We start from the raw sequence: 23,086 nt of genomic DNA, 5'->3' as shown, positions 1-23,086 counted from the left end.
GATTTGATCAAATTCTCGTAAGACCAGTAGTATTAGTGAAGACGAGAGAAAAAAGTTCATAGAACAGGGGAGACAACAAGCGCGTCAATTATTCAGTGCCAAAACCAAAGAACTGGTTGGAGATTAAAAATAGATTGCTTACTATCATTAGATCACACCGCATAAAATCCTACATTTTTTTAGAAGAATGCTTACGTAAATATGTAATAATGGAGAATTACAAACCAACAAAGGAAGAACTAAAAAAAGCTATCGAAACATTTATGCTCAGGGACAAAATTATCAAATGGAGAGAATTACCATAAGGTATATATTATATCACTGATGTCAAACCAACCAAATACGGTCATCAGTTGTTTCTTTCCAATTACCAAGAAGAGTATATAGTCTGGTCTCCTAGTAAAATGAACAAAGAACTTAGTAAAAATGTTGAGTATCACTTCGTTAAAAATAATGGTATACGTATGAATAAAAATAATAGAGAATATATTTATTAAAATTTAGTTTAATCTCATGACTATCGTTAAATCACATAGTCATTTACACATAAAAAATTCCATCTGTAGTAGCAGTATAGGTATATAAATCTGGCTCCAGTTGAAGTGAGCCAGAACCCCATTACCTATACTACTCCATTTACATCACCATTGAGTTCACAATTCAATGACAAAACAAGGTACGAAACATACCATTTCTTCAATTGCGTTTTTGTTCGCGTTACGTTATTTTTTTAACTAATTTTGTTATGAAATATTTCTGTATAAAATGATCAGGCATCGATCGTACTTACGTCGTTCCTTTTTGTGGTATCCTGATCCCAACTTCCCGATATGTCTGACTCTGATAGTGACAATAGTTTTCGAGTTTAGGTGAATTTTGAAAGACGTACAAATGAACCCCTGGCTGTGACTGACAAAAGTGATGCAAATAACCTGGATATCGATGATCCCCATCTTAGACCCATTGATCACAAGTGTTTGCAAAAAACAGATTGCAATTGGTTTCGTTTGTTTAGTACATTTTCTCCGAATCGCCATACAGTCTTGTGGAGAGTGTTTTGTCACTGTTTATTTGTTTGTTTGTTTGTTGTTTAACGCCGCACTAAGCAATATTCCAGCTATATGACGGTGGTCTGTTAATAATCGAGTCTGGACCAGACAGTCAAGTGATTAACATCATGAGCATCGATCCACGCAATTGGGACCCATGAGCATCGATCCATGCAATTGGGATCGATGACATGTATCAACCAAGTCAGCAAGCCTGACCACCCGATAACGTTAATCGCCTTTTATGACAAGCATAGGCGCCTTTTACGGTAAGAACGGGTTGCTGAAGACCTATTCTACCCCGGAATCTTCACGGGTCATTTGGGATCGATGACATGCATCAAAGAAGTCAACGAGCCTGACCACCCGATCCCGTTAGTCGCCTCTTACGACAAGCATAGTCGCCTTTTATGGCAAGCATGGGTTGCTGTCGATCTATTCTACCCCAGATCTTCAGGAATAATTAATGCATAGATCTTAATATGAAACATGTGAAGCGGTCTCACTGGTCTCCTATATTTCAAGTTCAGGTGGGTAAATTAGTTGAAGGGAACTGGCTATGTGATGGTTACTAAACGGTATCAGATCATTGATATACCTGAAGCGAAAATTAAACGTCTCGGGCAAATTACCTTCTTTTGACCTTGCCAATCGATCAGAAATTCCGATTCATATGCATAACGAAACAGATCAGCAAGAAGAGGAGCGCAATTGATGCCCATGGAGATGTCTACTTCTTGCCTAAATGTCTTATTTTACATAGATGTTATCCATGAGGAATCCAGCCTTTCGCACCTTGTTTTCTCAGTAAACTTCAGATGGCATCTTCTTTCCTTTTTGACAAATTGACCTAAACCTCTGAAGACAGATGTGTAACTGTGGTCACAATATTCGAATAGTTGCGGGTGTATGGTCGTTGATGTCTGTAAATGTTTTAGCATATGTCACATTTGAAGTCATTCAAGTGGTAAGTTTGTTAACGTTTGCTTGTTTTGCTTGTTGTTTTAACGCCGTACTCAGGAATATTCCAGCTTGTCTGTCGTAAGAGGCGACTAACGGGATCGGGTGGTCAGACTCGCTGACTTGGTTGATGCACGTCATTGTATCCCAGTTGCGTGGATCGATGCTCAGGATGTCAATCACTGGATTGTCTGGTTCAGACTCGATTATTTACAGACCGCCGTCAAAAAGCTTGAATATTGCTGAGTGTGGTGTTAAACAACAAAGAAACACTGTGCACTGTCGTGTCAATGGGTTTCTGGCCATCATTTGATTGTTTGTTAGGCTACCGCGGCACGGTAGGAGTCCTGCTGTGGGACATCAGGCAACAAACACTTTTTTATGCAAAGTGTGTGACTGGCTGGCTCCAACCTGTTTATGAAATAATTATATGTACAATCATATTTAACTGTTTTAATCATTGCAGCACCACAAGAGTTTTAAGGTCATTATGGCTCGCATCGCAAACGAGAGAGGTAAAATGAAATATAGTGAAGAACTTTGTATACAGAAAAATATAACGAAAATTGAAGAAACAATTGAGGCAAAAGACCTGACTGGACCTTTGTTTGCAAGGCAGATTATAGATGTGCATGACATGGGAGCCATTGACATGGGTCCCACCAGACAAGAAAGAGCAAGACGGCTACTGAATATTCTTTTGTTCAGAGGGTCCGTGGCATTTCAAGGGTTTCTTGAATCGCTGGAAGCAATGGGGTACAAAGAACTTGTAGATCTTCTCAAAGGGACACTGTCACAAATTTCTGAACATGACGTAAAGTGTTTCTTAAAGGACGAGAAAAAGGCGAACGATCTAGATGTGGAAATACAAATGCTGAAGCAAAGAATTGGTCAGGTTGAAAAGAGCAGAGCTCACAGTGAGGATCTTGTAGTATTGAGACATGATGTCGAAGACGAGCTCAAGAACATAAATATTACACTCCAGAAGATTGAAGAACTTAGTCAAGCTAACAGAGAGACCACAGATACTATCAATAGTCTACGCCAAGAACTGGAGAAGAAAGAGGAGCTACTAGCAGAAGCTCGACGGAATATTCAGGTCCTGAGGACTAAAGTTTCTAGTCTGGAGACTAAAAATGAACAACTTCAGGGGACAGTATGCAGGCTGCAAGAACAAATTTGCAGCAATAAAGAAGCGAGTGATAAGAAGTTCCATGAAATGGAGGCTGAGAAAGAAATAACAGATGGACGACTTGCTAAGATGGAGGTTGACCAGAAACAAATGCTAGACATAATGAAGAGACTTGACCAGACTGGGAACAAAGAACCAAAAGGTCGAAAAATATACCAGAGGATTGGACCAAGGAACAGATTCCAAAATAACTGACCCGTTCCAGAGCAGACAATCGGATGGATTACCAGTATTATTATAGCTAACACACAAAGAATAGCCTGATGTTGTATTTTAACAGTTGACGATTGTCTGACGATTACTTTTATTCTGTATACATTTGACATTCGGATGATGTAGTCGGTATCTATTTGACTTAGAGATGACGATGTGATCCTTTTACTTGTAGAGCTGAGAGTAGGAAGATGAGAATAATAATGGCGAATGATGATTGACTGATCTAGTTCTCTTAGCTTGACAGCCGGATGTTGTATTCTATGTTCTTGTATAGAGCTGACAATAGCTGATTATTCTATATGTAACGTTTCCTGAAGACCGTTGGCTCTGAGGGTTTTTAGTATCACAAGATGATGGTGATATCTTCGCACTAAAATCAACAATTGTGATTTAATTATTATTATATTTAATATTAAAAAACCCAAAACAAAATAGACACTGCATACTTCAAAGTCAATATCGGTTTTTAACCGGATTAATGAAATTGTGCAGGAGCCTGTTGTACTGACACCATTTCAAACTTCTTAATGATACTCTCAACTGTTGAATAAAGTCTATGTTCTACAGAACATAACACTGTATTTTCAGGTATCTTTGTCGCGTAAATTTATATCATACAAATAAAATTGTTCGAAGAATATATAATTTACTTTTCTATAAGTGAAATACTTTCTGCTTTTCTTTCTGTAGGTTATATCATATTCATATTGATCATGTATATATAAATAAAATGTTGTAAAATAATTTGTCTTCATTTCTCTGCATTTTATGATATCTTTTCAATTTGAGCTTTCCACGTATATGAAGAATATAGAAAATATATTTAATTATGAACATAGGAAATATAACCTTTCGTGCCTAATGGAATCTATTTCGGCGGATAATTGAGACTGGTTATTTTCTGGCTTTGACGTTATATATTTGATTGATATGGTTTCTGCCCGTGGACTGCAGTCAGTGAGTTTCATAATAAGCTCAGTAGTATTTATTAATTATGCTGAGCTAACTACGAAAGGAAATGTTTGGGACTGTGATGCAAAATGAACATATTTCTTAAACATTTTGCTTTACATAAAAGTGTCAGATCTGTGTGTTTGTCTGCTTATGTGCGGCTTCAGGCAAAAAACCTCTTACTTATGTATGCAATTGTTCGAGTGACGGATGCTACCAGAAGAGTAGCATATGATTACACTCTTTGTGAAAACCGGTGTCATCACTGATATTCAGTCATCCATTCATTTAACCTCTACAGTTATTTTGAATCATACTAAATTAATATTACGTTTCGGCAGATAAGCGATACTAATTAGATACTAATCATATTTCAAGAAGGTACAGCTGATGAACTGACTGTCAATGACGCTTTTGGTCGGGTGTTGATGTCTGCTTGATTATGCAAGGGCGGTCGGGTAGCCTAGTGGTTAAAGCGTTCGCTCGTCACGCCGAAGACCCGTGTTCGATTCCCGACATGGGTACAATGTGTGAAGCCCATTTCTGGTGTCCCCCGCCGTGATATTGCTGGAACATTGCTAAAAGCGGCGTAAAACCATACTCACTCACTCACTGTTTATGCAAATCATCTGCATCACAGGATCATGTGATCAGCGACTGAATCTCGCGGTCAGGACAGGTGGCTAAAACTGTAGATAGCACATGTTGACGGGAATTGGCTCTTGGGGGAATCAATCGACATCACTGTCCCAGAACGTTTTTATGCACAACATGTAAACAATACACAACAATTGCACAATGAGCGGAATACCTGATCTGACAACACAAACACAGCGATGAGCGGACCTTCCAGCTCAGGCGTACATGAGGACAGCGGAGCTCCAGCTCATCCCCAGGACTTTTCCTACGAGCGGCACATCCTACTCGAGGTCGTCCCTCCACCAGCACTCGGAATACCCCAAAATGACGAACAGTGTAATGATAACTCATACATAGAATCGAACAACAATGGACAGACAAAGAGACAATGACGTTGCCCTGGACATTCGACATATGGGCGTGATGAACCGACACAGTTCAGGGAAAAATCAATTAAGGCAATTAATGTCATGAAGTAAGACAAGTTCTATGGATGAACAACTTCTTTATAACAATTAGTGCGTCGTTTCGGTGTAGATCCTAACACCTTTATCTACACCGAAACGTCGCACTAATTGACATGTAATAAAGAAGTTGTTCATCCATAGAACTTGCCTTACTTCATCACACCAACTTCTAAATGTCACTGAAAGAAGTTAATTAATATCATACTATAAATAACGGTAATTAACGGGAAGTGGTGTGGTAGCCCGGGTTGGCTGACAGTCAATATGAAGAGTTGGTGAGGATTAACAACGGGGATTAGCGTCTTATAAATAATGACAATTAAGTTGTGGAGACATATACATGTCATGGCTCAGAGTAATTAGCCTTTGGAATCAAGTGTTCTTCAGACAATAGTTGTCCCAAATCAGTAAATGTGACAATAGAAATAATGGTAGTGATAACCACGTCATGATATTCATGTCTGCCTTCTGATATTTGTCACAACCAATAAGTACTTTTAATACTTTGTATAAGCATCCAAAAATAAGATGATAAGATGAAAAGTCAGTGGGGTTTTATTTGTGCAAAAAGTATGTGACACAAACAGTATGTGACACAAGATAAAGCAAAAAGGTATTTGAAAATGTATCGAAGTAACTGTTTAAAACTTAATTCTTAGATTTTTATTCGTTTGGTTCAAGATTTTAAATCAGGCCAGGTTTCTGTCATTTAAAAAAAAATCCGCTAGCATTTGGTTACCTTTCCCTGAATCATGGTGACCGACAACGCTGTTTTCCGAGTGGAAATACTACGGTAAGACAATTAACTTGCATTATGCAATTGCAAATATTCTGACAAACGATTTTAAATGAACAAGCAAACAATTCCCAGTCAGGTCGGGTATCTTTAGTTACATTTAGTAGCTTGATCCTTTTAGAACCGTCTGGCAACATTGCGTCCACGCAGAGCAAAAGCACTCTGAGACATGTTACCGTATTTCCTCGATTAAACGATAGACGTATAATTCTTTCAAATATTCCTTGTCTATTTGGATCGTGCGGATCGATGACATGCATCAACCAAGTCAATGAGCATGACCACCCGACCCCGTTAGTCGCCTCTCACGACAAGCATAGTCGCCTTTTACGGCAAGCATGGGTTGGTGAAGATCTATTCCACCCCGGATCTTCACGATTAACTGGTTCTACTGGATTACAGATACGGCTTAAGCACTCTATATTTGGTCCAGTGGACAATGCTCAATGCTAAATAAAGTGACTCAAGTGACACACGTGGTGATCAAATCAAATCAAATCCGTGCCAAATCCTCAATTGTCACTGTATCTTACTACTAATAGACTCAATCTGTCAAATAGCACAGAGAAATTGTCAGCCAATTTGTGACATGAATTTTCTGGCATTTGTTATAATATACTAGATTTAGATTTTGAATATGACACGAACGCTTGTGTCCCTTCCATAACAAAAAGGAATGGGCGCCAATATTCCTTACACACGACCATTCAATATGGTAGCAATGTGACTATGACTCTAAGCTTACATACCGACGTAGTCTGTGCGTTTTCCAAATACAAATGACAAAACCATCTCCATACTCAAAAGAAATCTCGAGCTAACGGTGAACGTAAGAATAAACAGGAAGTCAGCGTTATGTTTATCACATTGACACAGTTAAAGTGCCAAGTCGCGATGTCAGTCGGTCAAATTCGTGTATTCTCAATGCTGTTAGGGGGCACGGGTGGCCCAGTCGTCTAAGGGTCCGCGATTCGCTGTGCAGAGCTGCGTCCCTTGGGCATCCCAAAAACCTATGATTGTGGGTTCGAATCCCTGTTCGCCTCGATTATGTTTCTAGGTTTGTCAGCACCATACCCGTGCTCGTGGGTTTCACCGAAGTGGGACCTGCATCACTTCGGGCTTTCCTCACACATTAAGCTGACACGCCGCGATATAACTGGAATACTGTTAAAAGCGGCGTTTACCCGACTCACTCACTCAACCAATGCTGTTAAGGTTGATGACCATACGATTTGACGGTCTGTTTACTTCGCTCAATATTCATGTATGTTCCTTTAACACTGAACTGACAGGATGATAAAATTTCTTCGGCTCACCTTCCGTATCAGCAGAGGAGAGATTTTACAGCAGATTCATGTAGTCAGACCATCCCACAGAACGCGGTTGGTTGGTTGGTTGGTTGGTTGTTTTACGCCACACTCAGCAATATTCCAGAAATATGACGGCGGTCTGTAAATAATCGAGTCTGGACCAGACAATCCAGTGATTCACATGATGAGCATCGATCCACACAATTGGGATTGACGACACGCATCAACCAAGTCAGCGAGCCCGACCACCCGATCCCGTTAGTCGCCTTTTACGACAAGCATAGTCGCCTTTTACGGCATGGGTTCCACAGCACGCGGAGGTTCATCATATGATGCCAATTTCTCCACTTGTCTGTTGCTGTATCTCATTAATCGGAATTATATTTGTAAAAATGGATAAATGGATAATCGGAACGTGGAGTACATATCCAATATCGTTTGCCTGTGTGTCAGTAGGACGTATATATACGTACAAGCATCAATAACGTTAAAATGTTATATTTCGAGGTTGTGATCATGAGTTAAATGGAAAACATTCCAAAAATATCACACTTAGCGCTGAAAAAATCATGAATAATGTGTCTCGTACTACTTCAAATATTACCGCTCACTTTGCGCATTTCATGATTTAATTAGTACTGTAAAACGTAAGTAGTTAAATTTGGGGTGCACTATATCACCAGTATCCTAGGTACATTCCGGAGATAAGCATCGTCTGTTTTCAGTGTAGAGCTAGACCCGTGAAGATCCAGGGTAGAATAGGTCTTCAGTAACCCATGCTTGCGGTAAAAGGAGACTATGCTTGTCGTAAGCGGTGACTAACGGGATCGGGTGGTCAGGCTCGCCCACTTGGTTGATGTATGTCATCGTTTCCCAATTGCGTGGATCGATGCTCATGATGTCAATCACTGGATTGTCTGGTCCAGACTCGATTATTTACAGACCGCATCATATAGCTGGAATAATGTTGAGTGCGGCGTTAAACAAACAAACATACAAAAAAACTTACTGCATGTGCCTCACACACGCTGTGAGTAAACAGTGCAGGCTTGTTGAGTATACATTTTTATGTTGATTTGACATAAGTTCATGTTGACATGTATATGTTGCAGCCAATATCTATAATCAAGCTATACGTATCTTGACTGAAAACGTTAGTCAGTATGTGAATTGACTGATTCACACAGGGAATGTGTCTATATGAATAACCTGGAAAGGATTTTGTATGAATGGTGTTGACTGTGAGATTTATTAATATATTTATTAATAAATAAATATTAATAAATAAAGTAACATATTAATTCTCTTGTGTCCGGGTGTTTTTGCATAGTGACATGTCCGACAAATGACAAGACCTACAGGCATTCAGTTGATGTGTGTGAAAGAAGAAACATATCTGGGAAATAGATACCACGTCATATTTCACGTCTGACGACTGGGAGATACTAACACCAGGATATTGGCTAGTATTCACGTTCAGGAACTAGGTAATAGCGACTCGAGCCCCGCTCATGGCCATTTTTGCGACCGGGTTCCGTCTTAACGCAAACGGGCATACCTAAAACAATTGTCAATTCGTTGCGTAATGGTTCACATATATTTCCCCATATATTATATATACTTCAGATGCAATTTAAAGCAGATCGGGACGTACGTAATTATACAGTGGGATTGAATACATTTAACTGTGTCTTGGGTATAATTTTAGATCTAAGACATATGTCAAATCAAAAATTATTTCTGAGGGATTCTTTGACGAAGTTCTTGAAATCATACACGCATTCTGATTGGTTTGTCGTATTTTCGCTCATGACATTCATCCATAGGGGGACGAGTCTTCTTGCAGGTTACGGAAATGGGCGAGTGGTGACGAATGGAACTAGGTAGGTATATAATGGTCTCCTCGGAGTCAGTATACTGTGTTTGCGTGGGGTATTCGTGTTAAATACGACATGGTATCTCAGTGGGCTTGCAAATCGGCATCAGTCCGGACTAGTACAGGCAGACACACACACAGACACGTGCATGCACGTCGCTTTATAAGTGCAATAAACTTGGACGCGACGTTAAACCCCATTACACCTCACCTCATAACGTGAGATTCGCCATTTTAACATATTGTTGACAAGTGATCGGGCGCAACAGTTCCCTGTCAAAATAGTGTAATAACAACATTCGGATTTCAGTATGCGTGAGTGAAATTAGTTTAAATTTGCTTTGAACAGTATATCAACTGTACCAGGGCATGTCAGTCTGATATGAGGGGATGCAGGTATAAGCCGTTTACTATTTCGGCACAAAACACATGCATGGATATGGTGCTGACAAACCTAGAAACAAGGAATCAACAGGTTTCGGGCATACTTAAGGGACACGTCTGTTCTTTTAAATTGCCTTGAAAACATATTTAATACACACGCGTTGGTGTGCTTGTGCGTGTGTGCGTGTGTGTGCGCGCACTTTTGTACCTGTGTGCAGAACCAAACAAAGCTTATGAGGATGCAAGTTTAAACACAACACTGAAGACATTAATAATATTACAAGACACGATTTATTCGAGGCAGAGGCATTCGCGTTTGCATTAGCATTTGGTATGTAATATTATTTGTTCAGAACGGGAACAGGAAAAGCCTTCTCAATATGATTATTACTTGTAGAAACACCTTTATACATTTGCAAAACAAACAAATATGAGTTTTGAGCAAAGTAAAATATTCTCGCTCATGGCTCTTTTCGCAGTTTCTGGGCTCGATCGTTGCACCACCAGTGGCTATTACGACCAATGTCCCTTCTATGCCTCTCCTGTGGGCCAATCAGATTCCACCTCTCGTATTACTTGCATTTGCTTCAATCAAATTGGCGGCGCCAAGTCTTGTCGATAATCATGACTGAAGTATAGTGATAAAACGAGTCTTACATCGAGAAGTGCATCAAATTACGTGAACTCCTTGATTAAAAGCATGAAAAGATTTAGAAAATATCTGTTGACAACGAGTTGTGGCTGCAAATGTTTGGGAAATCCTGCTATCGACCGACATCTGCATGACAGTTTACAACCCGGAATTTCAAATTCGTTGCACAATTGTTCATTGACTCTCCAGACTCTCCAGCCAAAATGTAACTCCATAATACCATTATAGTTCGACAAGGGTGGAAACTGGACTTTTATAGTCAGTTAAATTCCCTTGCCTTGGGAAGATGGTGGAATGTGTAGTCGGTATGTTTCAAGTCTAGTGGAATTCAGGTCAGATATACTAATAAAAGTAAGAACATGAGTAATCTGAAACATGGATAAATGCAAAAGCTCGAATTTGAATCAGTAAAAGGATGCGGGGACCCATGTACACGTAGCGTGGCCGTAGCCTCTTTGTCTCCACACTGACATCTCCATTCTCCTTCATCTTGCGCCCGAGTTTCTTTTATGACTGCTACATACGTTTCTCCTTCACTTTTATTCCTATCTAAAAAGATATGGTCTTCATTATTATTTAGGCAACCGCTGGTCGATGATTTACAGTGCAGGGCGGTCGTGCCTTTGGGCTCTTTCAGAGTTATTGCCCCATCACAGATGCAGCGTAAAGACGTTCGTTGTCCAAGGACAGCAGTATCATCAACGAAGAGTGCAGGGTAAGCGGTTGCATCTGAAGTGGATAAACAAATAAGAACTGATCATTATTATTTTTTACCAACATTCGAATACTTATTTCAAGTGAACTCCAAATTAGACCGTTTATAAGTCGAATACCTGTTTTACAAGTTGTATTTTTCTATTCAATTTTCGCAAAATATTGGCGATCCTTTCATCTACATGTTGCATGTTTGATATAGAAGCAAATTAAACGTTAAAGAAATAAAATATCACATCTAGGCTCATGACAGAGTGACTTCAAGTCAGATTCGCATAATCTTAAGTCGGATAAACCCACATACTTTTCGATTCCGAAGGAGCCTGGGGACCCGTGGATGCCTTACGCTGTATACGTAGCGTGGCCGTAGCCTCTTTGTCTCCACACTGACATCGCCATTTTCCTTCATCTTGCGCCCTAGTTTCTTTTATGACTGCTACATACGTTTCTCCTTCACTTTTATTCCTATCTAAAAAGATATGGTCTTCATTATTATTTAGGCAACCGCTGGTCGATGATTTACAGTGCAGGGCGGTCATGCCTGTGGGCTCTTTTAAAGTTATTGCCCCATCACAGATGCAGCGTAAAGACGTTCGTTGTCCAAGGACAGCAGTATCATCAACGAAGAGTGCAGGATATGCGGTTGCATCTGAAATGATAATAGACTATATCATGCACCTATTCTGATAACAAATATGTTTTATGATGATGTTCCCAACGATCCTCACCGCCCCAGTGGTCTGGTGGTAGAGCGTCCGCCCGGATCCGGAGAGCGGAAGGTCCGGGGTTCGATCCCGGCCGTGTCATACCAAAAGACGTTAAAAGATGCTTCTTGTTGTTATCCTGTCTCGCGCTCGTGGTCAGTATACTTTATCTGAGTCTGGTATTAATGTTAGCACTGCGGCGTGGTATCTCAGTGAGCTAGCACGATAAATCAGCATCAGTCCGGACAAGTACAAGCAGCCACACAAACACACACACGTACATGCACGTCGCTATATCAGTGCAATTATCTTGGACGCGACGTTAAACTACATTTCGTTTCACCTCACCCAACGATCCTCAAGATTGACTTCCCAATTAAAATGCTCTATCATTTACAATGAGTGAGTGAGTGAGTGAGTGAGTGAGTGAGTGAGTGAGTGAGTGAGTGAGTGAGTGAGGTTATTCGCCGCTTTTAGCACAGTCACGGCGGGGGCCACCATAAATGGGCTTCACACATTGTACCCATGTGGATTATCGAACTCGGGACTTCGGCGAGACGAGCGAACGCTTTAACCGGTAATTTTCACCCCCTTTCCCATCCCACCCGGACCCCATCCCCGCCTCCTATATCTGATCATATAACATTTACGTACATAACGAACTCTCTGCAGCGAACTAACGGAAATAGCGACCTGATATCTGATCCCCGAGCTGAGAAATCTCACTCAGTGACAAGCGTCACTGCGCGACCAGACCATTTGACATGATTGTTAAACTTGCATTATGTTAATCTTACTTGTCCATGTAATTGGACTTTTCTGTAAAACAAACAAGTTTCGTTCAATAATCTTTTTATTATGTTTACATAATTTCGATGATATTGGAATATATCATTCTGATAAAATAATAATTTCAGATACAATTTCTTCCGACCATTGCATTAAATTTGTTTGAAGTTGTATCATTTGGTACTTTTTAACTGAATCACCGGTAGATGCGTGTATGTTTATTGTATTATGTTTTAGCCAAGACGTTTCCAAGCAAAAACGTATATAACGAACAACGTATATAACGAACTGATTTTCCCTTGCAGTTCGTTATATCCAGGTTCTATTGCATAAGAAATCTCTGCCAAAAACATAGTCGATTCTACGATTCCAAGCATGATAAGCATGAATTTATGAATGTTCAAAGCAGCGTGAAAACACAATATCACAGTGTATGAGGAATAAACTTCACATAGTAGTAAGAGTGTTCCGATATATTATAGTTCCATCCATACACGATCTACATGCAGCACTCAAAAGATCAACTTACCCTTGAACGCAACCAAGAGCACAGCCAAGTACAGACCAGCCATCTTCACCCCTCGCGGTTTAGTAACTCTTTCAACTGACGTGGTGTCTATATAAAGCTACTGTGGGAATTCCGTGACCGAGCCTCGTCATGTAACGCCAACAGAGTGTTCCGGCCGCCGAGCAACAAAGCCGCCCCACACACAATCCGCTAAGTTTAAACGTTATTCTACGGGACGTTTATCAGAATGGTAGTAGGATAATTATGAATGCACGAATGAATAACAGCAACTGCTCAGCATGTTTTGGCATCCTATTGACTCTGAGTGAAATTATCTCCTGAGATAAATGCTCCCTCACTCAAAAATTATCATGAGTCACCATGGGTCGAGGCCAGTGTCTAGTTCTCTGAAGCCGTGGGGGTACACAGATACGCATTTAACCTACACTACTGCCTAAAAGTTCATTCCCCTAACACGCGTTGAGAACGCGTGTAACACGCGTTGAGAACGCGTGTAACACGCATGTGACACGGGTGCTCAACGGGTTGCACACGGGGTGTGCCACGCGTGTAACACGGGACCGGGTTCCAGTTGAAGTTGACAAATTTATCAAATGAATAGTGAGATAAAACAAAACAGTGAGATGTGAAATTTGAGTTAATGAGCGGCCATTGAGCTGTGCTCACCAGACCGTAAATACAAGGTCGGCCCATCTTAATTAGTGTTCGGTTGCTAGACTTTTATGGCATGAACCATTCCACTAGGGTCCAGTCTAGCCATTGTGGCTAGCCGACAGTAGAACAGTAGTGAATTTAGATGCGAGTTTATTGCTAGGGGAACCCCCGTGTTGACACGATTGTCGCGGGTTGGTAAATGTTCGCCATTAATAAAATGATTGTTTGTGGATTGCGAACATATTCATTTGCCCACACGAGTCATTCCATTTGATTGCAAATATAACGTTTTTCGTTCGCCAAATTTATGCTTTAGACATATACAATTATGATATAGCCGTCACCACTACTAATGTCTCATTATTTCACGTAGGAATATGTCCCATTTCCCCACACCCCACTTTCTGTGTTGTATTTTGAAAGAATAAATAAAAGAAGGTTTTGTGTGGGACACTTTTATACTAATTATAAGAGGATGTTGTAAATGAATATGAACAGCCATGCTGTCTGACAGTTGATAGAATTTGAGATCTTCACAATCACCGGGTGTGACCATTTTGACAGAATCTCGTTAGGGTTTGTGATTTTTACATTTGCCCAATGACCATGGTGAGTATTGCTGGGGATACCAAACGTAACAGTTTATTATTAGAGGTTGTGAGTACCTATACCACGTAGATAGGATATCTTTAGGATTTTAATCCTTCTTTGAGAGGCATTTAGAAGTTGGAGTACTACGTTAGGAGAAGATTTATGGGTGACTTTAATCCTTTCTTTCTCTGTGGGTAATCCTTTCATGTTGATTGGAGGAAGTCACTCAACCAGGTCATGACAGGTCGTGAGTTTACTCACTAAGTACTGTGAGCGTTTATGGCATGACATCTTTTTTTGTATAAACATAGAAACGATGCTCACTCACTCACTGTTAATCTTCTGCAGTTTGCTGGCAAAGTGGGGATAAACCTCAGTGTCAAAGACGATCAAATTTAGTTCGAATCCTTGTTTATATGTGACATCTCCCAAATGGGGACATTTTCATAAACTTGGCAAGTGATGATGAATTTTAATATTAATATTATTATAGTTTATGAAATTGTTAATGAAACTTTAATAAAATTGTGCTTCACTCTCACGAAAAATATATTGTCTGTGAGTAAATTTATATGTCACGTTACATCGGCATTTTTCAGTGATATTGGGACTACATGAAACATGGCTGGTTTTACATTTCTGATACAGGTGCTTGACTGACTGAGTAGTTCATGATCAATAAGATATGTTTAATTCAGTCAAGTTTGCAACAATAGATGAATAAGTTGATACATTTGGACCGCAGTTACCGATTAACAACTTAAGACATAGAGACAGGGAGGAGATATATAACCAAACCTATGATCCTGTTGAGACAGTTGACAGTTAGAACGTTGGATTAAATGACAGTAACTAATTTGAACATTCCCCAGTTATATCATAAAATACATCATAACTCATAACAGTCCGAGAGACAGCTTCCAGACTTATACTAGTATTGAAGGGACAATAGCTTTTGACAGTTTAAAAGTAAACTCACCTTAAGGTGCTTGGCAAGTCAAAACTTACCTCCCTGTATATGTTTTTTAGGTTTGACAGCAACTATGCTTGTAGATTTCATAGATAGACATGATTGGTTAGCTAGATGTTATTAGAATAAGCGAAAATGTCTTAAAAGTCCACAGTTTGTTTAAAAGTACAAAAAGTGTGTTATAGATCTATCAACGTTTTCTTTTATTGAACATAATATTTGCACTATATTGCTGTAAGCTGTAAATAATCTAGCCTCCCCATGTACGTAACTTACATATATTTATGTATGACCAGAACAGCAAATAAAGTTCTGGTAGATAGGTACCTCGGAGATTTAACGTGCGCTTTCCGACTTTAGCCTATCTCGCACACGGGGAAGCACTTATACTATTAGGGTAAAAAAGCGTAATGATTAAATAAAGAAGTGCAAACACCACCCCACCCCCCACCCCACCCCACCCCACCCAAATTTATTTTTTTTAAAAATTAAGTTTAGTCCTTGTAGTAGTCTCTTGGTCAGCTTCTCATCCTGGGGGTCGGGATTCTGGTAGAGACTCTTGGCAAGGAGGGCGGCGGTATTGGCGACGAAGTGGTTTGAGGTCGGTACGCCACTACTCTGGAAGAAGTGGTACAAGTCTGTGTAGTTTGTGATGTCGTACTCGATGTCCTGTCCCCCCTTCTTGTGCACCATGACGAAAGGGACTCCTTGTTTGGCGTAGAGATATTCCTTTGGGGTGTTGATCTGGTCAACCTTGTGATCCGGTCGGGGCTTGTAGTGGTTGATCGGAATGTCTGATTTTTCCACTAGTAAATAAAGTTCTTTGGTATGACCTCTTTTATCCCTGCTGACGTTATCCTAATGTTCAATTTCAATCTGCCTCACCAAGCGTAAGAAAGCACTGTACATGATAAACCACACTGATGCAATTTTCTATATATATATTTGTAGATATGAAGCATTCTAGTTAATTGTGGATACACTGGGCAGACAGAATTGTGTTTATTTCCAGGCCATCCTGATCGTCGTTTACTACTATAAGGTGTATGGTTGGAGGCAAGATCAAAGGCGCCGCACAGCATTTATTAGATAACAGACGGGGTCGTCCGTTTCGCTTTGAACAACCACCCCACCTGTCTGTAGGAGTTATATAATCAGTGCGCAAATAACTGTGTCAAGTCCACTGCCGGGCTGATGCGGTGTCAGTGTCAGCGATGAACATGAATGCCAAAATCATAGACCTGTAGCACTCACAAGTTGCTTAGCCAAAATATTTGAAAAGTGTATATTCAATTCTCTGATAACAGCAAATATAACCTTAGAAAAAGATTCAACATACAAACAATCAAATGTAGAACACAGACCTATGCTTATTATCATTTCTTCTGGATATGATCAACCTGCGGAACCCTCTATCCGATGAAGTAACTAATGCTCGCTCATTAAAAGAAATCAAATCCTTAATTAATCGTTCTGATGCAATTATTAATAATTTTGACTTCAAATATTTTCATAGATCATGCCAAATTGTTCACTGTCGCCTTAGGCTCGGCTGCAGTGACTTAAACGCTGATAAGTTTAGACGACATGTATCAGACATACCAGACTGCACTTGTGGATATCACCTTGAAGATGCAATTCACTTTTTCTATAACTGTTAAAAAATACGATAATATCAGAAACACTGTGTATTTCTACACACATGGGTATGGTCTAAACATGATATTACATGGCAGTAGTTAAGCAGTTCTACAAACATGACTCTTCTTAAATCAGTTCATGACATCATTGTCAAAAGCAAAAGGTTTGAGTAGCTTAATTTTATGCATGTAGTAAAGGAAAACTGCATTACCTTATTTCACAGACACCACTTGCTTCAGTGTACTGGCTTCGTGTATTTCATTTGTGCATTTTGTATGTTTATGTTCATCACTCTCTTATATATATATATCCAGCTGTTGTTAAGTTGTTACCTGGAGAGGTATTACATAAGCAAGTTTTGCTTGTTTACCGATCCAGATTTCTTTTGAAATAAAAATACGTTTAAGCCAACACAGCTAACCCTAAAACACATGATTGTAAACTATTCAAAAAGGAGCACTAATCTCTGGCTTCTTCTCGGGTGTCGAACTCAAACTCAAACTCATTTATTCTTAGAATAACATGACATACAATTATCTACAATTTTTATTATGTACAATTTAACAAAAATAATAAAAATAGGATACGTGGATACTAATACAATTTACCAATTGTATTGTACACATTGTTAAGGAATTTAGATAGGCCTTTTAGATTTCTTACACTGTTAGTGGTCATAATTTTCTTAAATGTTTGGAAACTTAAGATATTGCTTATTTAAGAGTTCATATCGCCGTTGGTGTAAAGCTTCACATCGGAATGAATAATGCAATTCATCTCCCACAGCGATAGAATCACAGAGTGGACACTGGCTGTCTTCCCTGGGAATGTTCAGCCATCGACCAGTTTCAACTGGTAATCCTTGGTTAGAAAGTTCTGAATTTTAGTATTGGGAGAAATATTGATTTTAAGAGCAGTAGATATTTCGCAAATGAAGGTTGATTCTTCAGGTAATACGACCTTTGGATTTCCGCTTGGGCTTACTAGCTGCCGTGAGTCAATTTGCTCGTTAACGCAACCGAGCGTGACAAGAGACTGGGCTACCAGTCTGCAAGGACAGCTAAATAAACTTACGCATTTTTGAAAACTGATTGGTTACCCGTGATCTATGAAGATTTCAACAATGGGCGCATGGTAATTAATTTCTTCAGCCTAAACAAACAGACAAATAACGGCGAAAGCTCATCGGATGTCGTTATTTGGAAATACCCCTGATTGTTACAGTTTGATAATAAAAAAAGTATCCCTGAGTGAAAGCATTTGCGGATTTCGGATTGCGTGGATGATACAATTACTACTCCCTTGTTGTCATCCACATTTTCTGGTATAACCCTTCACTTCTGTATTTGTCGTAATTCACATGCTGCTTTGTTAATGAATTTATATTATGTATACTCAGTTGTAGCACCACTCAGATTACCGGATAAAGGTTCAAATTTGGTCTTTCTTGTACCTGGGGTAATTATTTAATCTAAATCCAGGTTTGAAGTGAGGTGGAATGTGAATTATGCACGTGGCAGCCCAGCAAGAGATGTATGATCAGTTGATTTACTTTTTTTGTAAATCAACTGATCATTCCCAGACATCAAAGGATCAACAGGAAATACGTTGATTGATTAATTACTGTTATCTTGCACAGTGGATATGTCAAAAGTAAGTGTTTACATGTGAAGGTAGGGTTACTAAACCTAGGGAATACACTCATATCATGGCGTGAAGTACAGATGTAAAAACAACATACTTTGTTCAAAGGGTAACCGATAATACACTGACTGGTTGTTCATTGTTATCTAACTCAATGTATGTTTTTAAGAACCGTGGACATTATAAAAATAGTTGTCACGTGGGCTTTCTCAGCTAACTTGGCACCTATGTGAAACAATTGAAACAAACTAAGTGATCAGTTAAGAAACAGACACGGGTTATAATATTCGATACATTTAAATAACGTTTAAAAACGATATATTTAAATATTTTAATATATTTCATATATATTCCAAATATTGTTTCCAAATAATTATTATTAAAGTATTTGATTCTCACATAGACATTTGACATCGAATAAGTATTTTTGTACAGCTGCAGACGCAATGGATATTGTTCCTTTATGTTGATATTCCCGGATACATTATAACTTTGGTAGGTTGTAATAATGATATTTGCATTTTGTTTTCATTCATTCGCTGCAGCTTTGAACAGAATCATTCTTGTTCCTTTCCGTTTGGTTGGGAAGTTTTTCGATGCGCGATAGACGTTGTTTTCACAAGTATTTTCTTTTGTAAGCGTGTATATGTTACAGTCAATGTGTAAAATATGATTCACTCAGGCAATTTATTAAATATCTAAATATTTCAGGCATTTTACAAATTGACTGAATAATCCATTCATTTATTTAACCGACTGACTAAAAATGATAAAGACGACCAAAAGAGCTTAAACACATCACAATATATTAATTATGCTAAGAAAAGAAGCCAAACAATACAGAACTGTTCTTGGTGATGATATTAAACATAAACAAATATTTGGAATTCGTTATCATATTAATAAAGATGGACATATTTTTCAGTTAATTTGTAAAATAAACTGAATATTTAGGCGTTTAATACATTTCCTTAGTGAAATCTGTTTACATTTTGAATGTAAACATATACACACGGTAAAATAAGCAATGTGCAGATGAAATATTTACTTTGTGTTGCAAGTCAAAATAGTGTACACGAAGATCGCACAATTACCAAGCAAGTGACTTATCAAAACTGCATCACCATTACCGATGCTCCCCACAAATATACCTACATTTCAAAAACTGTATTTCATTTTTGTTGATCAGTGTGACCATATGTCCTTCTACTTTCAATAAAAATGCGCTTACGAATGGCGAGCACAGGTCGCGAACAAGTCTAGATTTCTGCTATATCATCCGGGTACTCACTGAGAAAATACAGTAATGCATAGGTAACAACTACTCCCGCGGAATTGCTTTAGATCAGTGCTCTTTTGTACGTTGAAATACTATATATTGTGAATGCCAAAATGATGTATCAAGGATCAAGTAGAAGATACATTGACCGTTGCACTGGGAGTATATTCAACAGACCGTGAAAATAACACTGCTGTATTATATTATTTATTTTAGATGACGCAGTCAAAGCTCACTTCTCCTGGCGGCCATTATCGACGGCCAGCTAAAACACAACCCCGAGCTTACGTCTACAGGTCTCTTCCTGTAGTACGGTAATTAGTATTCTCTCCCTCAAGTGTATCCTCAATGATATAACCCACCCTCATTTATTACATGCTGCTCTTTTCCAGCCTCACGGCTATGGAGCTGTGATAAAGAGTCCAAGTCATCATAAAGTAATTAGGGTCCAATAAAAACAATGCGCCGCCAAACCTCATACATATTATCACTGAAAGTCGTACTACAGACGGTTAATGTCAAATCACAATAAAAGCATTTCAATTGCAATAACATGTTCCAGGACCATGTATTCTCTTAACACCATCGGATTTAGAAGCAATGGTCGTATAAAACAAAACACATCTATTTGATCACAACAGTATTCATGTTATTCCCACAAAATCACATAAAGAAAGGAGACATTAGGAAATACATGTGCATTATCATTTTTCGTCAGGATAACAAAATTTTCTCTCCTTGTTACCACCTCCAGGTTCAGCTTAAGACGGGTCCTCCTTTGGTCAAAAGTTTGTTCCCCCTCTAATGAGTGTGTCACACGTTGCACACGAGTGGCGGACGGGGTGCACACCCGTGTGCAACGCGTTGCACACGGGTATCACACGCGTGACCAACCCGATGCACACTGGTTGCGTAACGCGTTGCCCATGCGTGTAAGGGGAATGAACTTCTAGGCAGTAGTGTACATGAATGACCAACACAAGTACAAGGAGAATCAACAAGAGAATATTCCGATGGGCAAATGAGACATCACTTAAAAACTGGAATCATCGTGTGAGGAACTTTTTACAGAACTTGGGTCATTTCATTCTGTACGGGGGCGGTCGGGTAGCCTAGTGGTTAAAGCGTTCGCTCGTCACGCCGAAGACCCGGGTTCGATTCCCGACATGGGTACAATGTGTGAAGCCCATTTGTGGTGACCCCCGCCGTGATATTGCTGGAATATTGCTAAAAGCGGCGTAAAACCATACTCACTCACTCACTCATTCTGTACGACGGCAATCTGGAAAAGGGTCTCTTTATTAAAACTGTACATGATACAGTCTTTAACAGATATAAACAGTCATGGGAGGAAACAATCCGAAGTGAAGCAGCGCATAGTGGAAGCAGCAAGTTACGGTCGTACAAACAATTTAAGAGTGAATATGGACAAGAAAGTTATGTCAGTCGACCAAAATCACGCAAACACAGAAGTGCACTAGCAAAGTTTAGACTGGGCGTGGCCCCTCTGCGGATCGAAACGGGCAGATACGAGAACATACCCAGAGAGATGCGGCTGTGTCTTAACTGAAAAAAAATGTCATAGAAGATGAGAAGCATGTCCTTTTATTCTGTCCCCACTACGACGATATACGTTTCAGCCTCATCAACAAGTGCAATAGTTTATGGATAGATTTTACTTCTTTGACAGAGCAAGATAAATATGTTAGGATTCCATCAACTGATGACCTCACCTTTTACTGTGCCAGAACCTGCCATGACATTTTATATACCCGGAGGAATATTTTATATCATTGAGTCTTAAACATTGTTTTGTATGTATATTTTGATATATAGCTCTTGCTTATTTCTACTATGTGCCTGTTTACAATGTACCGTCTCTCATAAATCGCTGTGCGATTGGTTGTATACAACTTTAATGTAACTATATTTTTAATTTGTTTTAACAAAAATGTGTGTATACAAGTGAGACGTTAATAAAATCTTCTTCTTCTTCTTCTTCTTCTTCATGCTAGTCTCCGATCTATTACGACAAAACATATGGATAACAACTCGGCTGGGTTCCACCAGAGACCATATAACAGATCTATTATATGGTCTCTGGTTCCATTCACACGCTCGCCAGGCGACAGTGGCCCCATACAGTGCCACGCCCTTATCAGTACATCTGCTCTGAACACTCAAAGTTGATATGAAATACCATCTTTAATGGGATGAAAAAAATATATACATATAAACTGTTTCGTCATGAGTACTGAAAAAAGGAATTTATGCCTCTGGTAATTATTTAGAGAAATCACATAATTATAATGAGGAACTGTTTGTGTATCACTTTACGCGGATCACGCTTAACGGTCACAGTCCATTCACTAGACCCTATCGTCTACAAGTGGGTCATTCTTCCTGTTGGTAACTTTGTCTCTGAATTTGCCTATTTCAACAACAGTAAGTATGATTTTCATCAATCTACAGATTCCTCCAAACAGATAACACTTTGGTGTAAAATATGAATAATCTCGTTAATGATCTGAACGGAGAAAGAGTTATTAATGAGATAATTAATTTTATGAAATCTGACATACTGGCGCCATAGTAAAAACAGTGTGGTCTGTATATTGGTCTACTGTTGTTCATGTAAATATCTGTGAATGCAGTTTAAATGTAATAGTTTCCCATGTCATAGTTTCATATTTCTATACTTAAATATATGCTTTGAACTCAAAATAGCTAGGCTATACTGCGAAATATTTTCATGAAAACTTAACTTCATTCGTAATTCGCAACAACACTTCATTCAAACATAAATGTTCGTTCGTGTTATGTTATTTTATCTATAAATACTATGAACGCTGTCTCCATAATCCGAATATGTAATTGTAACTATACCATGCATGTTTACATAAAGGTCCCACAACTTGGTGTCATCGGGGGTATGACCGCTGCAGACACGATGAGACACGTCCTGTCGTCGGCCATAACAAACTAGCAAAACAAATAAATAGGAAAGGGACACCCGGAGAGAGGACCTTCACGGATATGCCACTAAAGGATGTTATCATTAGTGAGTACAGCTTCAAGC

General features: G+C 39.1%; 2 protein-coding genes across 2 annotated transcripts; one reads left to right on the top strand and one right to left on the bottom strand.

Annotated features, from left to right (window-relative positions):
* Positions 1 to 2,499: 2,499 nt before the first annotated feature.
* On the top strand, positions 2,500 to 3,396 carry LOC139442204 (fibrinogen- and Ig-binding protein-like). The gene has a single exon (XM_071222988.1). It carries the CDS (start codon positions 2,500 to 2,502, stop codon positions 3,394 to 3,396), a length of 897 nt encoding a protein of 298 aa, XP_071079089.1.
* Positions 3,397 to 10,135: 6,739 nt separating this feature from the next.
* LOC139443309 (obscurin-like) lies at positions 10,136 to 13,288 on the bottom strand. The gene is made up of 3 exons (XM_071224288.1): positions 13,229 to 13,288; positions 11,511 to 11,855; positions 10,136 to 11,221 (listed from the first exon to the last, which is right to left on the bottom strand). The coding sequence occupies exons 1-3, from the start codon at positions 13,269 to 13,271 to the stop codon at positions 10,821 to 10,823; spliced, it is 789 nt and encodes a 262-aa protein (XP_071080389.1). The 5' UTR covers positions 13,272 to 13,288; the 3' UTR covers positions 10,136 to 10,820.
* Positions 13,289 to 23,086: the final 9,798 nt, after the last annotated feature.

Source organism: Haliotis cracherodii, unplaced genomic scaffold (assembly GCF_022045235.1).
Source record: "Haliotis cracherodii isolate W230 unplaced genomic scaffold, xgHalCrac1.p SCAF_5, whole genome shotgun sequence".
Taxonomy (NCBI): Eukaryota; Metazoa; Mollusca; class Gastropoda; order Lepetellida; family Haliotidae; genus Haliotis; species Haliotis cracherodii.
The sequence above is the reverse complement of the archived record's forward strand: the minus strand, read 5'-3'. Positions and strand labels throughout refer to the sequence as shown.

What these genes read in the sequence shown, in the direction of transcription:
- LOC139443309 (XM_071224288.1), bottom strand. Translation starts at nt 13,271, where the DNA reads ATGGCTGGTCTGTACTTGGCTGTGCTCTTGGTTGCGTTCAAGG. An exon ending in GCTCTTGGTTGCGTTCAAGG is followed by an intron (nt 11,856 to 13,228) that starts GTAAGTTGATCT and finishes TTATCATTTCAG; the next exon opens with ATGCAACCGCATATCCTGCA. An exon ending in GGCTCCTTCGGAATCGAAAA is followed by an intron (nt 11,222 to 11,510) that starts GTATGTGGGTTT and finishes TATCCACTTCAG; the next exon opens with ATGCAACCGCTTACCCTGCA.
- LOC139442204 (XM_071222988.1), top strand. Translation starts at nt 2,500, where the DNA reads ATGGCTCGCATCGCAAACGAGAGAGGTAAAATGAAATATAGTGAAGAA.